Raw genomic sequence first — 16,474 nt, forward strand, 5'->3', positions numbered from 1 at the left:
CATCCTTCCCGAAACCAGGAGGCGGCTTCGCGGAGCCGCGCCGCCTTCCTCGCGGAGCCGGAGCTGCGTCCGTGCAGATCGCGCTGCAGCCGTGCAAATCCGTGCTCTATCCTTGCAAATCCACTTGCACCCTTGCAAATCTGCGCTGCATCCTTGCAAATCCAAGCTGCACCCTCGCAAATCTGCATTGCATCCTTGCAAATCCAATGCTCTATCCTTGCAAATCCATGCTCTATCCTTGCAAATCCACTTGCATCCTTGCAAATCTACACTGCGTCCCTTGCAAATCCAAGCTGCATCCTTGCAAATCTGCATTGCATCCTTGCAAATCCATGCTCTATCCTTGCAAATCTACTTGCGCCCTTGCAGATCCGTGTTGCAGCCTCGCAAATCCTCGCCTCCATCCTTGCAAAAACCTCACTCTGTCCTTGCAAATCCAAGCTTCATCCCTGCAAATCTGCGTTGCATCCTGGCAAATCCTCATTCCATCCTTGCGGATCCACTTGCGTCCCCGCAAATCCATGCCCTATCCTTGCAAATCACACTGCATCCTGGCAGATCCGCACTGCATCCTTGCAAATCTGCACTGCATCCTTGCAAAACCATACTGAACACTTGCAAATCCAAGCTTCATCCTTGCAAATTCGCGTTGCATCCTGGCAAATTTTCACTCCGTCCTTGCAAAATCCAAGCTTCATCCTTGCGAATGCGCTTGCATCCTTGCAAATCCATGCTCTGTCCTTGCAAATCACACTGCAGCCTTGCAGATCCACGCTGCATCCTTGCAAATCCACATTGCATCCTTGCAAATTCTCATTGCATTCTTGCAAATCCACATTGCATCCCTCGCAAATCCACTTGTGTCCTTGCAAATCCATGTTGCACCCTTGCAAATCCATGTTGCACCCCTTGCAAATCCACATTGCATCTTTGCAAATCCACATTGCACTCCTTGCAAATCCACTTGCATCTTTGCAAATCCACTTGCATCCTTGCAAATCCATGTTGCACTTCCTTGCAAATCTGCATCGCATCCTTGCAAATCCGCATTGCATCCTTGCAAATCCACTTGCATCCTTGCAAATTCACACTTCATCCTTGCAAATCCACTTGCATCCTTGCAAATCTGCATCTCATCCTTGCAAATCCACTTGCATCCTTGCAAATTCACACTTCATCCTTGCAAATTCAGCATTGCATCCTTGCAAATCCACGTTGCATCCTTGCAAAATCTGCATCGCATCCTTGCAAATCCTCTTGCATCCTTGCAAATTCACACTTCATCCTTGCAAAAACCTCATTGCATCCTTGCAAATCCACTTGCATCCTTGCAAATCTGCATCTCATCCTTGCAAATCTGCATCTCATCCTTGCAAATCCTCATTGCATCCTTGCAAATCCGCGCTGCATCCTTGCAAATCCGCGCTGCATCCTTGCAAGCCCTCCCGGCTCTGCCGGTGGCGGCGCGGCCTCGGCTTGCAGAAGCCTCGCGCGGGGCCCGTTCGCCTTGCAAAAAAAAAAAACCTCCAAAACCCCAAACGCCGGCAGGAGCCGCGTCGGCTCGCGAAAACCTTCGAACAAAAACCCGCTCCGGCGCGCGCGCGGCCCCCCGCACGGAGCCGCTCCTCTCCCTCCCCGGCGCCAATCCGGGCGGGTTTCGACCCGAAAAACCAGCCCGGATGCAGCCGGTGAGGACGCGGGGCTGCAAAACCGTAATCCCTGCACGTCCCCCCTCCAAAGCGCTGCGGGTTTTTAGCTAAGAAAGGGGGTTTTTTGGGACGTCTGTGGGCGCGACCCGCCGGAAACTCCCCCCCGCCGGGAAACTCGTCTCCAAACGCGGCGGGTTTTTCCCCCCCCCGATTGCTCGAAAGGGGCCGAAACGGGGCCGTTTTGGGGAGCCGGCGAGCGAAAACGCGACTCGGGACCCGGCTGCCCCGAAACCGGCCGCTTTTGGGTCCGACGTGGCCCTTTTCCCGGCAGCCCGGGGCCCTCGAAATGAGGCGTTCTGGCCCCGAAATGAGGCGTTCTGACCCAAAACACGATGTTCTGACCTGAAACGCAACATTCTGACCCAAAACGCGACATTCTGACCCAAAACGTGACATTCTGGCCCCAGACTGCAATGTTCTGCCCCCAAAATGCGGCATTATGCCCTCAAAAATGAGGCTTTCTGCCCTGAAATGAGGCGCTCTGACCCAAAACGCGACGTTCTGACCCAAAACGTGACGTTCTGACCCCAAAATGAGATGTTCTGCCCTGAAATGCAGTGTTCTGGCCCCAAAACGAGGCGTTCTGCCCCAAAAATGCGGCGTTCTGCTCCCAAAATGAGGCATTCCGGCCCCAAAATGGGGTGTTTCGGCCCCAAAATGCAGCGTTCTGCCCCGAAACGTGGTGTTCTGCCCCCAAAATGTGGCATTCTGCTTCAAAATACGGCATTTTGCCCTGAAACACGGCGTTCTGCCCCAAAATGGACTGTTCTGCCCCCGAAACGTCGTGTTCTGCCCCCAAAATGTCGCATTCGGGCCCTCAAAAGCCGTGATCTCCCCCAAAATGTTGCGTTCCGCCCCAAAAACGCCACGTTTCCTGCGCTTCGGATGCAGCAATCCTCTTTTTCCCCAAAAATTTCACTCCCTGCGGCTCCATCACCTTTTCCCCCCTCTTTCCCCCCCAAATTCCGCTCCGTTTGGTTCCGGGAATCGCCTTTTTCCCCCTTTTCCCCCCAAATTCCACTTCCTGCGACTCCATCGCCTTTTTCCCCCTTTTTCCCCCCAAATTTCCCTCCGTTTGGCTCCGGGAATCGCCTTTTCCCCGCTTTTTCCCCCCCAAATTCCGCTCCGTTCGCCCGCGGGAGCCGGAGGGCGGGGGGGGGACGACACCCCCGCCCCGGACGCCTGGGGCCCCTCGGGCAGCGCTTCGGCCCTGCGTCAGGGACGGGGGGGGGGGGGGCTGCGTTTTGGGGCCCAACGCGGCTTTTCGGCGCTTTCGGCCGCCGCGGGGGGGGGGGGGGGTGGCGGGCCGGGCCCGGACGCCTGGGCCCCTTCGCCGCGGGGGGTGGGGTTTCCCCGCTGACGAAGGCGCCGCTCGCCGCCGCCGCCGCCGGGGCCTCGCGCGTCGCCGCCGCTTTTTGGGGTGAGTTGCTGCGTTTTTGGGGGCCGGCGGCGGCGGTGGCGGGGGGAAGGGGGGGGGGGCAAGCGGGCGGCGGGCCCAAACCGGGGCGTTTTCACCCCAAAAAAGCCCCCTCGGAAGCAGCCGGTTCGGCAGCGGGACGCCGTTCGGGGAGCGTCGCCCCCTTTTCTCGCTGTTTCTCTTCTTTCCGGCCCCAAATCCCCCTTTTTTCCCCCCAACGAGCCTTTTCCCCTCGCCCCCGTTTCCGGCGGTTTTCGGCTCTTTCTGGGCCTTTTTCGCCCGCTTTCGGCCCAAATCTCGGGGGGTTCCCCGGCCGGGGGGGGGAGGACGGGACGGGACACGGCTCGCGGCCGCGTTTCGGAACCGGGGAGGGAAACGCGCCTATTTCAGTGTTTCCCCCCCAAAAAAGGCGCCCGGCGCCGCGTGTCCCCCCCCCCCCCGGCCGCATCCGGCTGCGGCTTTTCGGGGGGGTTTTGGGGGGGGAAACCCCGTTTTGGGCAAAGAAGAGAGGGAGGACGAGGAGGACGAGGAGGATGAGGGGGGAGGATGAAGAAGGAGGATGAAGAGAATGAGGAGGATGAGGAGGGGGGCCAAGGAGGAAGAAGAGGATGAGGAGGAAGAGGAGGATGAGGAAGAAGGACGAGGAGGATGAGGAGGCCAAGGAGGGAGGATGAAGAGGGAGGATGAAGAGGAAGAGGAGGATGAGGAGGACGAGGAGGGAAGATGAGGAGGGAGGACAAGGAGAGAGGATGAAGAAGGAGAATGAAGAGGGAGGACGAAGAGGAAGAGGAGGATGAGGAAGATGAAGAGGGAGGACGAAGAGAATGAGAAGGACGAGGAGGATGAGGAGGAGGACGAGGAAGAGAGGATGAAGAAGGAGGATGAGGAGGGAGGATGAAGAGGGAGGACAAAGAGGAAGAGGAGGATGAGGAGGCCAAGGAGGGAGGAAGAGGAGGAAGAGAGGAGGATGAGGCAGGATGAGGAGGGGAAGATGAGGAAGGCGAGGAGGGCCGAGGCGCGGGGATGAAGGCCCCCTGCCCGCCCCGCAGGCAGCGCAGCGGCCGCCATGGAGGCAGCGCGGCAGCAGGAGGCGGCAGCACCGCGGCGGCGGCTAGCAGGAGGCGGCAGCGGCGGCAGCACCGCGGCGGCAGCGCCGCCGGCGCCCGGCAGGTACCGCGGGGGGGGGGGGGGGGGGGCGGGGGGCAGCTGGTGACACGCGCGCCGCCGCGAGTCCCGGGGGGGGTGGTGACGCTCGCCGGTGACGTCACCGCCCCCGCCCCGCCCCTCCAGGTCTCCTGCGGCTCCTGGCTGCCGCCGCTGCCGCCGCCCTCGTGGCTGCCGCCGCTGCCGCCGCCACGGTGCTGGCGGCGGTGAGCGATGACCCGGGTGTGGGGGGGGACACAGGGGGGGGGGACACGGCGGGGAGGGGGGGGGGACACGGGGGCGCAAAAGGGGCGTTTGGGGTAAGAAAAGGGTATTTAGGGGTAAAAAGGGGTATGTTGAGGGTAAAAAAGAAAGTGTGGTTTGGGGGTAATAAGGGGTATTGGGGTAAAAAAGGGTATTTGGGGGGAAAAAAGGGTGTTTGGGGGCAAAAAAAGGGTGTTTGGGGGTAAAAAAAGGTATTTGGGGGGCAAAAAAAGGTGTTTGGGGGTAAAAAAGGGTGTTTGGGGCAAAAAGGGGTATTGGGGTAAAAAGGGTATTTGGGGGGAAAAAAGGGTGTTTGGGGGCAAAAAAAAGGGTGTTTGGGGGTAAAAAAAGGTATTTGGGGGGCAAAAAAAGGGGTGTTTGGGGGTTAAAAAAAGGGTGTTTGGGGCAAAAAGGGGTATTGGGGTAGAAAAGGGAATTTGGGGGGCAAAAAAAGGGTGTTTGGGGGCAAAAAAAGGGTATCTGGGGGCAAAAGATAGGTGTTTGGGGTAAAAAAAGGGGCATTTTTGGGGGCAAAATAAAGGGTGTTTGGGGGCCAAAGGGTCATTTGGGGGCCAAAGAAGGGTGTTGGGGCAAGAACCCGGGGTTTTGGGTGCTGGGGGGGGGCGCAGTGGGCAGCGGCGGGGCGGATTTTGGGGTGAAAATCGGGCATTTTTGGGCACTGCCGGGGGGGCGCAGCAGTGGGCGTGGGGCAGTTTGGGGGCGAAGCGGGGGCATTTGGGTGCCCTGGGACGGATTTTGGGGCAAAAACCTGGGGATTTGGGGTGCCAGGGAGGTCGTGGCGGTGACCCGGGGTGATTTTGGGGCACAACCCAGGGATTTTGGGGTGCCGGGGGGGTCACAGCAGTGCCCCCGGGAGTGGATTTCGGGGCAGAATCCGGGTTTTTTGGGTGCTGGGGGGGTCACAGCGGTGACCTGGGGTGGCTTTTGGGGCAGAACTTGGGGATTTTGGGTGCCAGGGGGTCACAGCAGTGACCCCAGGCAGAATTTGGGGTAAAACCTGGGGGATTTTGGGTGCCCGGGGGTGGTCACAGCGATGACCCAGGGCAGAATTTGGGGCAAAACCTGGGGATTTTGGGTGCCAGGGGGGTCACAGCAGTGACCCGGGGTGGATTTTGGGGCAGAACTTGGGGATTTTGGGTGCTGCCAGGGGGTCACAGCAGTGACCCAGGGCGGCTTTTGGGGCAGAACCTGGGAATTTTAGGTGCCGGGGGGTCACAGTAGTCACTCTGGGGCAGAATTTGGGGCAAAACCTGGGGATTTGGGGTGCCAGGGAGGCCGTGGTGGTGACCTGGGGTGGATTTTGGGGCAAAACCTGGGTTTTTTTGGGTGTCAGGGGGGTCACAGCAGTGACCCGGGGCAGCTTTTTGGGGCAGAACCTGGGGATTTTGGGTGCCGGGGGTGGTCACAGCAGTGACCCAGGGCAGAATTTGGGGCAAAACCTGGGGATTTTGGGTGCCAGGGGGGTCACAGCAGTGACCTGGGGTTGATTTTGGGGCACAACCTGGGTTTTTTTGGGTGCCGGGGGGGTCACAGCGGTGACCTGGGGTGGCTTTTGGGGCAGAACTTGGGGATTTTGGGTGCCAGGGGGTCACAGCAGTGACCTGGAGCAGAATTTGGGGCAAAACCTGGGGATTTTGGGTGCCAGGGAGGTCGTGGTGGTGACCCGGGGTTGATTTTGGGGTGCAACCTGGGGATTTTGGGTGCCAAGGGGGGTCACAGCAGTGACCCGGGTTAGATTTTGGGGCACAACCCAGGGATTTTGGGTGCCGGGGGGGGTCACAGCAGTGACAGGGGCAGAATTTGGGGTAAAACCTGGGGATTTTTGGGTGCCAAGGGGGGGTCACAGCAGTGACCCGGGGCAGAATTTGGGGCAAAACCTGGGGATTTTGGGTGCCGGGGGGGTCACAGCAGTGACCGGGGCAGAATTTGGGGTAAAACCTGGGGATTTTGGGTGCTGGGGGGGGTCACCAGCGGTGGCCTGGGGTGGCTTTTGGGGCAGAACTTGGGGATTTTGGGTGCCAGGGGGTCAGAGCAGTGACTCTGGGGCAGAATTTGGGGCAAAACCTGGGTTTTTTTGGGTGTCAGGGGGGTCACAGCAGTGACCCAGGGCAGATTTTGGGGCACATACCTGGGTTTTTTGGGTGCCGGGGGGGGTCACAGCAGTGCCCCAGGACGGATTTTGGGGCAGACGAACCTGGGGATTTTGGGTGCCAGGGGGGGTCACAGCGATGACCCAGGGCAGATTTTGGGGCAGAACCCGGGGATTTGGGGTGCCAGGGGGTCACAGCAGTGCCCCGGGGCGGATTTCGGGGCAGAACCCGGGTTTTTTGGGCGCTGACGAGGGAGGGGCGCAGTGCGTGGGCGCGGGGCCCTGCGGGGCGCGGCGGGCGCCTGCCCCCCCGGCTGGCTGGGCTTCGCCGGCCGCTGCTACCTCTTCTCCGAGGCCGAAGGGCAACTGGAGCCAGGGGCTGGGACGCTGCGCGGTCCCTGGGGCGCCTCGCTGGCCCCCCTGGACACACCGCGAGGAGAAGGTGGGCGCCGGGGGGGGGGGGGGACAACACCCTTGGGGACACCTCTTGGGGGGCTGCGAGTGGCTCTTGGGGTCCTCCAGACCCGAGGTGGTTGAAGCTCGGGTGCCCCCGGTGGGTGCTGGTGTCCCCATGTTGGGGGTTCCTCATTTTGGGGGTCATTGATGGGTGCTGGGGGTCTCCAGTGGGTGCTGGTGTCCCCATGTTGGGGGTTCCTCATTTTGGGGGTCATTGATGGGTGTCTGGGGGTCTCCAGTGGGTGCTGGTGTCCCCACGTTGGAGGTTCCTCATTTTGGGGGTCACCGATGGGTGCTGGGGGTCCCCTGTGGGTGCTGGTGTCCCCATGTTGGGGGTCCTGGTGGGTGCTGGGGGTCTCCAGTGGGTGCTGGTGTCCCCATGTTGGAGGTTCCTCATTTTTGGGGGGTCACCAGTGGGTGCTGGGGGTCTCCAGTGGGTGGTGGCACCCCATGTTGGGGGTCATGGTGGGTATTGGGGGTCTCCAGTGGGTGCTGGTGTCCCCATGTTGGGGGTCATGGTGGGTATTGGGGTGTCTCCAGTGGGTGCTGGTGTCCCCCATGTTGGAGGGTTCCTCATTTTGGGGGGTCACCAGTGGGTGCTGGGGGTCTCCAGTGGGGTGGTGGCACCCCATGTTGGGGGTCATGGTGGGTATTGGGGGTCTCCAGTGGGTGCTGGTGTCCCCCATGTTGGGGGGTCACGGTGGGTTCTGGTGTCCCCACGGCGTCAGGGTCTCCAGCGGGTGGAGGTGTCTCCATGCCCAGGGGTCCCCCGGTGGGTGGTGGCACCCCACGCTGAGGTCCTAGTGGGTGGTGGCATCCCCGAGCTGGAGGTCCCTGGTGGGTGGTGGCGTCCCCATGCCGGGGGTCCCCCCGCGTGGGCGGCCGGCGTCACCCGGCGGTGACGAGTCCGCGTTCCCCTCCCCCCACCCGGGACCAGGGTCTGCTGGAACGTCACAAGGGGGGGCGGCTCCACCACTGGGGTGGGTCTCCGGAGGGACCCGCAGCGGCGCTGGCGCTGGGCCAACGGCTCCCGCTCCCAGCCCTGGTGAGCACCCCGTCCCGCCACGGGGACGTCCAGGGACGGGGACCTCGCCACGAGGGATGGGGACGGGTGCTGGGACCCCCGTTGAGGTTCTCCCTGCGATGGGGACCTGGGGATGGAGGGACGGGGACCTCGCCACCAGCGGAGGATGGGGACGGGTGCTGGGACCCCCGTTGAGGTCCTCCTGCGATGGGGACCTGGGTACGGGGATGGGGACCTCGCCACTGGGGATGGGGGTCACCTGCCACCTACCAATGGGAACCCCATGGGATGGGGACAGGGATGGGGATGGGGAATCCAGCGATGGTGGTGGAGACCCCACCGCCAGGATGGGTGCAGGTGGGGGATGGGTGCTGGGACCTCCATTGAGGTTCTCCTGGGAATGGGGGACCTGGGGATGGAGATGGAGACCTCACCACCGGGGACGGGGATGGTGTGGGTGGGTGGAGGGGAGATGGAGAGATGGACAGAGGGATGGAAGGATGAAGGGCGGGAATGGACGGTGGTGGACGGATGGAGGAACGGATGAGCACATGGGTGGAGGGACGGAGAGAGGGACGAGGGCGAAATGGACGAAGGGAGAGAGGGATGGAGAGATGGATGAGAGATGTAGGCGGGGGGATGGAGGGATGGGTGGAGGGATGGAGAGATGGGTGGAGAGATGGATGATTAGATGAATGGAGAGATGGAGAGAGGGATGGATGATTAGATGGATGGAAAGATGACTGGAGAGTTGGATGGAGGGATGGAAGGATGGTTTGGAGGGATGGAAGGATGGATGGATGGATGGTGACATGCTTGGAAGGATGGTTGGAGAGATGGAAGGAAGGATGCACGGAGGGATGGGTTGGATGGAGCAACAGAAGCGTGGGGTAAATGGAGGGGATGGACGGAGGGATGGACGATTGGACAGATGGAAGGATGGAGGGAAGGGACGAACGGAAGAGGGGATAAACGGAGGGACGGGTGGCGGGATGGAGGACCGGAAAGACGGACGGACGGAGGGGACGGACGGACGGAGGGACCCCGCAGGTTCGAGGTGCGCGGCGGGGCCGACTGCGCCTACCTGGGCGACGGCGACGTGCAGACGGCGAGCTGCGCCTCCGAGAAGAACTGGATCTGCGCCAAACCGCCCGCCTGACCCTTCCCCCCGGAAAAAAAACACCCACTCCCAAAACCTCCTTTTTCCCACCCGGAATAAACCCCGGCTTTTTTTTTTTACCGGCTCCTCCTCGGGCGCCCCTTAGAGCAGCACCGCGTCCCGCCGGCAAACCCACTTGAGCTCGGCGCTGCAGCTCTCGGCGTCCGTGCGGTTCCTCTTGAAGACGCCGCAATCGCGGCCCGGGCCACCGCGCGGCCGGGTCCTACGGAGACGCCAGGATCGGGACCGGCCGATCCCGACGCCCGCCGGGAAAATAACCAACAACCCCCTCCCCCCCAAAAAAAAGCCCTGAAAACGCCCCGAAAAGCACTCACGGGAGGCGGCGCGCCATGGTGCCGTCGGGCCAGAGCCAGGCGCGGGCGGCCGGTCGGTAGCGCAGCCCGATCCACACGGGGTTTTGCTCCTGGGAGACGCTCTCCAGCGAGACCTGGCGACGGGGAAGGGTCGTCGGAGCCCGTCGAGCCCCCAAATCCCACCAGGAACGGGGCTTTTTGGGGTAGAACCACGCGGGATGCTCTGGTGTCCCCCCCAGAATCCTCCAGGGATCGACGTTTTTTTGGGGTTCCACCACGTGGGATGCTCTAATGTCCCTCAGATCCATCTAGGATGGTTCTTTTTGGGGTATCGCATCATGGGATGCTCAAATGTCCCCAAAACCTCCAAGGATTGATGCTTTTGGGGGGCACCACAGCCTGGGATGCTCTAATGACTCCTAAAACCTCTCTGGGAATGGTGCTTTTTGGAGTTCCATCACGTGGGATGCTCAAATGTCCCCACAAAACCCTCCAGAAATTGATGTTTTGGGGGGTTCCACCATGCGGGATGCTCTAATGTCCCTCAGATCCATCCAGGAACGGTTCTTCTTGGGGTATCGCATTATGGGATGCTCAACTGTCCCCAAAACCTCCAAGAATTGATGTTTTGGGGGGGTATCATGATGGGGGATGTTCTAACGTCCACCCAGAACTCCTCCAGGAATGGTGGGTTTTGGAGTACCACCATGTGGGAGGCTCTAATGTCCCCCAAACCTGCCATGAATTGATGCTTTTGGGGTTCCACCATGTGGGATGCTCAAATGTCTCTCAATTCCTCCAGGGATTGATGCTTTTGGGGTCCCACCACATGGGAAGCTCTAATGTCGCTCCAAAACCCTCCTAGAATGGGTTTTGGGGGGGGTCCCACCATGAGGGATGCTCCAATGTGCCCTCAAACCCCCCGGAAATGGTGGGGTTTTGGGGTCCCACCACACGGGATGCTCCAACGTGCCCCCAAACCCCCCAGGAACGGTGTTTTTTGGAGGTCTCACCATGCGGGATGCTCATATGTCTGCCCAAACCCCCCAGGAACAGTGTTTTTTGAGGGTCCCACCACGCGGGATGCTCAAATGTGACCCCAAACCCCCCGGGAACACCATTTTTGGGGAGTCCCACCATGCAGGAAGCTCAAACATCTACCCAATGCCCCCGGGAACACTGTTTTTTGGGGATCCCACCACATGGGATGCTCAAACGTTAACCCAAACCTCCCAGGAACAGTGTTTTTTTGGGGGTCCCACCATGCGGGATGCTCCAATGTCCCCCCAGATCCCCCGGGAATGCCGTTTTTTGGGGGTCCCACCACACGGGATGCTCCAGTGCCCCCCCAGACCCCCTGGGAACGCCGTTTTTGGGGGTCCCACCACGCGGGATGCTCCAACGCCCCCCCAGACCCCCCGGGAACGCCGTTTTTGGGGGTCCCACCACGCGAGATGCTCCAACACCCCCCCAGACCCCCCGGGAACGCCGTTTTTTGGGGGTCCCACCACGCGGGATGCTCAAATGTGTCCCCAAGCCCTCCAAGAATGGTGTTTTTTGGGGGTGCCACCACACAGGATGCTCCAACGTCCCCCCAGATCCCCCGGGAACGCCGTTTCTCAGGGGTCCCATCACATGAGATGCTCCAACGTCCCCCCAGACCCCCCGGGAACGCTGTTTCTCGGGGGTCCCACCACGCGGGATGCTCCGACGTCCCCCCAGACCCCCCGGGAACGCCGTTTTTGGGGGTCCCACCACGCGGGATGCTCCGACGCCCCCCCAGACCCCCCGGGAACGCCGTTTCTCGGGGGTCCCACCACGCGGGATGCTCAAAGGTCCTCCCAAACCTCCCAGGAACAGTGTTTTTTGGGGGTCCCACCATGCGGGATGCTCAAATGTGTCCCCAAGCCCTCCAAGAATGGTGTTTCTCGGGGGTCCCACCACGCGGGATGCTCCGACGCCCCCCCAGACCTCCCGGGAAGGCCGTTTCTCGGGGGTGCCCCCACTCACGGCGGCGTCGAGGTCGCGGGCGCCGAGGAGGCGGGCGGCGCGGGCGGCGCAGTCGCGGGCGGCGCCGTCCCAGGCCGGGGGGCGTCCGAGAGCCGGTAGCAGGCGGCGCCGTGGGGGCTCCATCCGCGGGGGCAGAGGACGCAGGGGGCCTTCGGCCTCGCGCCGCCTTCCTCCTCCTCCTCCTCCTCCTCCTCCTCGCCGGGCCGAGGGCAGAGGCGGCGGCGCAGCTCCGCCGCCAGCTCCTCCGCGGAGCCGTTGCCGCAGCCCGTCGGCGTCGACATCCCGGCTTCTCCCATCGCTCCCGGAGGCCTCCGGAAAGCTGCGGAAAGCCGAAACGGGGGGAAATCGCCCCAAAACGCAAGGCGTCCCCTCCTCGCCCACCCCCCCACGCTTTCGCCTTTCCCAGCCCGTTTTCTCCTCTCTCTCTCTCTCTCTCTTTCCGCATCCCTATCCGGTGTTTCTGCCCTCTCTTGGCATCGCCATCCCGTTTCCCCCCCACTTCTGGTGTTCTCATCCCGCTTTTTCCACCCATTTTGGGATGTTTCGGCCTGCTTTTTCCCTCTTCCAGCATCCTCGTCCCATTTTCCCCTCCTCTTTCGGCATCTTCATCCGCTTTTCCCCCCTTTCTTAGCGCCCTCATCCCATTCCCCCCCCTTCCAGCATTCACGTCCTGTTTTTTCCCCTTTTTTGGTTCCCTCATCCCATTTTCCCCCTTTTTTAGCACCCTCGTCCCATTTTCCCCCACTTCCAGCATCCTCATCCCCTTTTCCCCCCTTTTTTAGCACCCTCATCCCAATTTTCTCCCCACTTCCAGCATTCGCATCCTGTTTTTCCCCCTTTTTTGGCTCCCTCACCCCATTTTCCCCCTTTTTAGCTCCCTCACCCCCATTTCCCCCTTTTTTGGCATCTTCATCCCCTTTCCCCCCCTTTTTTGGCCTCCTCGTCCCTTTCCCCCCTTTTTTGGCCTCCTCGTCCCCTTTCCCCCCCTTTTTTGGCCTCCTCGTCCCCTTTTCCCCCCTTTTTTGGCATCCTCGTCCCCTTTTCCCCCCCTCTCTCGGCCTCCCCCCTTTCCCCCCCCTTTTCGGGGCGTTTCGACCCCGTTTCCCCCGCGGGAAGGACGTGAGCAAGCGTCAAACGGCCCCGAGGCGACGGGCGCGAAAACAACTAACCCCAAAGCCCCAAAACCGGTGATTCACGGCCCAAAACCGCCCCCGGCCGCGACGGAGCCGCCGCCGCCGGCGCCTCCTCCTCCTCCTCCTCCTCCTCGCGCCCCGGCGCCCCTTCCCTCACTTTCGCTCGGCCCCTTTTCCTCCCGTTATCGACCCGTTTCTCTCCCTCTCGCCCCAGATCGCTATACATCCACCCCTATAGATCTGGCCCTATACATCTGACCCTATAGATCCACCCCTATACATCCGACCCTATACATCCATCCCATACATCCATCCCTATAGATCCACCCATAGACCCACCCCTATACATCTGACCCTATACATCTGTCCCTACTGATCTATCCCTATACATCCATCCCTATAGATCCACCCCATACATCCACCCCATACATCCATCCTTATACATCCACCCCATACATAAATGTATTTCTCTAGATCTTCCCCTATATATTTTTATCTCTTCCTATACATATTATATATAGAGATATCTTTCTGTATATATTCCTCTATAGCTTTCTCTTTCTTTATATACTTTTTCCCTATACAGACCCAATTTGATCTCTGTTTATCTCTCTGTATATGTATCTCCATATGTCTCCCTACATTTCTCTCTCCATATTTCTATCTCTATATACGTATTCCTCTATATTTCTCTTTATATCTCCCTATATATTTTTCTACACGCGTCTAACTCCATGTTTACTTGTCTGTATTCATCTCTCTATATGTTTATCTCTGTCTCTATATCTATTCCTCTTCCTATATGTACCTCTCCCCGTATCTATCTCCATACATACCTCTAACTCGAGCTCCGTTTGCCTCTGATACATATAGGGGCCGCAGCCCGTATATGAGCTCTACTCATATATAAGCTCTACCTGTATAGGAGCTGCTCACCCTACAGAAGCTCTGCCCGACTATGAGCTACGCGCTGGGTATAAGCTGCTCCCTGTATATAATCCATACCGCCTATACAGCCTCTACCTGTATGGGTGCTATGCCTGTATATGAGCTGCCCCCCGTATATAAGCTATATCCGTATAGGAGCTGTACTTGTATGGGAGCCGTCCCTGTATTTACGCTATACCCGTAGAGGAGCTGTCCCCATATAGGAGCCGTCCCCCGTATATAAGCTATCCCCATATGGGAGGCGTCCCATACAGGAGCCGGGTCCTGCATAGGAGCCATACCCCGTATATAAGCTATCCCCATATAGGTGGTGTCCTGTATAGGAGCTGTACCCCGTATAGGAGGCATCCCGTATAGGAGCCATACCCCATATATAAGCTATCCCTATATAGGAACTCTCCCATATAGGAGTCGTACCCCGTATATAAGCTATCCTGCATAGGAAGTGTCCCATATAGGAGACATCCCCCGTATATAAGCTATCCCACGTAGGAGGGAGCCATCCCCCGTATAGAAGCCATCCCGTATAGGAGGGAGGCGTCCCCCGTGTATAAGCTATCCCCATATAGGAGCCGTCCTGTATAGGAGCTGTCCCCTATAGGAGCTGCCCCCTGTACAGGAAGTGTCCCCCATATATAAGGTATCCCCACATAGGAGCTGTCCTGTATAGGAGCCGTCCCGTATAGGAGCTGCCCCCCGTACAGGAGCTGTCCCCCCTATATAAGGCAATCGCCCGTAGGAGGCGTCCCCTATAGGAGGTGTCCCCCGTATAGGGGGTGTCCCCTATAGGAGGCGTCCCCCCTATAGGAGGGGGTCGGGGGACTCACCCAGCACGGCGAAGGCGACGACGGCGGCCGCCAGCAGCAGGAACGCGGCGAGCGCCAGGAGCCAGCGCGGGGCGCGGGGACGAGCGCGGGGACGGGGACCGGGACGGGGACCGGGCGGCCGGGCGGCTGCGGGGACGGGGACGGTGACAGGGGTGGGGACGGTGACAGGGATGGGGACAGGGACCGGGCGGCCGGGCGGCTGCGGGGACGGGGACAGGGACGGGGACAGGATGGGGACGGGAATGGGATGGCGGCTGCGGGGATGGGGACAGGGATGGGGACGGGGACAGGGATGGGGACAGGGATGGGGACCAGGCGACCCGGTGGCTGCGGTGATGGTGACAGGGATGGGGACGGGATGGTGGCTGTGGGGACGGTGACAGGGACAGGCACAGGGACGGGATGGGGACAGGGATGGGATGGCGGCTGCGGGGACAGGGATGGTGACAGGGATGGGGACAGGATGGCGGCTGCGGGGACGAGGACAGTGACAGGGACGGCATGGTGGCTGTGGGGACGGTGACGGTGACAGGGATGGGGACGGGATGGTGGCTACAGGGACAGTGACAGAGATGGTGACAGGGTTGGGGACGGGATGGTGGCTGTGGGGACAGGGATGGGGATGGTGACAGGGATGGTGACAAGGATGGGGACGGGATGGTGGCTGTGGGGACAGTGACAGGGATGGGGACAGGATGGCAGCTGTGGGGACAGGGACGGGGACAGGGACGGGGACAGGGATGGGATGGCAGCTGCAGGGACAGGGACAGGGATGGGGACGTGGACAGGATGGTGGCTGTGGGGATGGGGACGGTGACAGGGATGGCGACAAGGATGGGGACGGCCCAGCCCGGTGGCTGCAGGGACAGGGACAGAGATGGGGACAGGGACGGGGACAGGGAGAGGGACGGGGACGGGGAGAGGGAGGGGGACGGTGACAGCCCGGCCGGGGGCCGCGGTGCTGCAGACGCCAGGGGCTTCCCCGACCCTCCCTCCTCCCACTCCTCCCAGCATCCGGCGTCCCAGCGTCCCTCCGACCCTCTCCCCGACCCTCCCTCCGAGCCTCTCTCCGACCCTCTCTCCTCCAGCCATCCATCTTCCCACCATCCCTCCCTCCCAGCATCCCTCCGACCCTCTCTCCTCCGACCGACCCCCCCTCCTACCCTCTCCAAGCATCCCTCCTCCGACCATCCCTCCGACCCTCTCTCCTCCAACCGTCCCTCCTCCGACCCTCCCTCCAAGCATCCCTCCCTCCGAGCATCCTTCCAACCCTCTCTCCTCCATCCCTCTGAGCATCCCTCCTCCGAGCACCCTTTAATCCCTCCCTCCCTCCTCCATCCCTCCCTCCCAGCATCTCTCCGACCCTCTCTCCTCCATCCCTCCTCCAGGCATCCTTTAATCCAAGCATCCCTCCTCCATCCCTCCATCCGAGCAGCCTTCCGACCCTCTCTCCTCCAACCATCCCTCCTCCGATCCTCCCTCTGAGCATCCCTCCTCCGAGCATCCTTTAATCCGTCCCTCCCTCCTCCATCCCTCCCTCCCAGCATCTCTCCGACCCTCTCTCCTCCATCCCTCCTCCAAGCACTTTAATCCAAGCATCCCTCCTCCATCCCTCCATCCGAGCAGCCTTCCGACCCTCTCTCCTCCAACCATCCCTCCTCCGATCCTCCCTCTGAGCATCCCTCCTCCGAGCATCCTTTAATCCATCCCTCCCCCCTCCATCCCTCCCTCCCAGCATCTCTCCGACCCTCTCTCCTCCAACCATCCCTCCTCCGATCCTCCCTCCGAGCATCCTTTAATCTGTCCCTCCCTCCTCCATCCTTCCCTCCCAGCATCCTTCCGCCCCTCTCCCCTCCAACCCTCCCTCCGAGCATCCCTCCTCCGAGCACCCTTTAATCCTTCCCTCCCCCCTCCATCCCTCCCCCCGCCCCTCTCCCCCCCCCCCCACGTACCGCGGCCC

The 16,474-nt window shown here is 60.9% G+C and overlaps 1 protein-coding gene and 1 long non-coding RNA gene across 2 annotated transcripts in view; one reads left to right on the plus strand and one right to left on the minus strand.

Moving 5' to 3' along the window:
- DHX16 (DEAH-box helicase 16) overlaps positions 1-523 on the minus strand; it is a 9,215-nt gene extending 8,692 nt beyond the window's left edge. Inside the window, 1 exon segment of the mRNA XM_067313638.1 lies at positions 422-523. Coding sequence (XP_067169739.1) covers positions 422-523 — 102 coding nt within the window.
- Positions 524-3,051: 2,528 nt separating this feature from the next.
- Positions 3,052-4,497, plus strand: LOC136994762 (uncharacterized). Its single transcript, XR_010886667.1, has 3 exons — positions 3,052-3,129; positions 4,176-4,296; positions 4,417-4,497. It is a non-coding gene; the product is annotated as an uncharacterized lncRNA (long non-coding RNA).
- Positions 4,498-16,474: the final 11,977 nt, after the last annotated feature.

Source organism: Apteryx mantelli, chromosome 32 (genome assembly GCF_036417845.1).
Source record: "Apteryx mantelli isolate bAptMan1 chromosome 32, bAptMan1.hap1, whole genome shotgun sequence".
NCBI lineage: Eukaryota > Metazoa > Chordata > Aves > Apterygiformes > Apterygidae > Apteryx > Apteryx mantelli.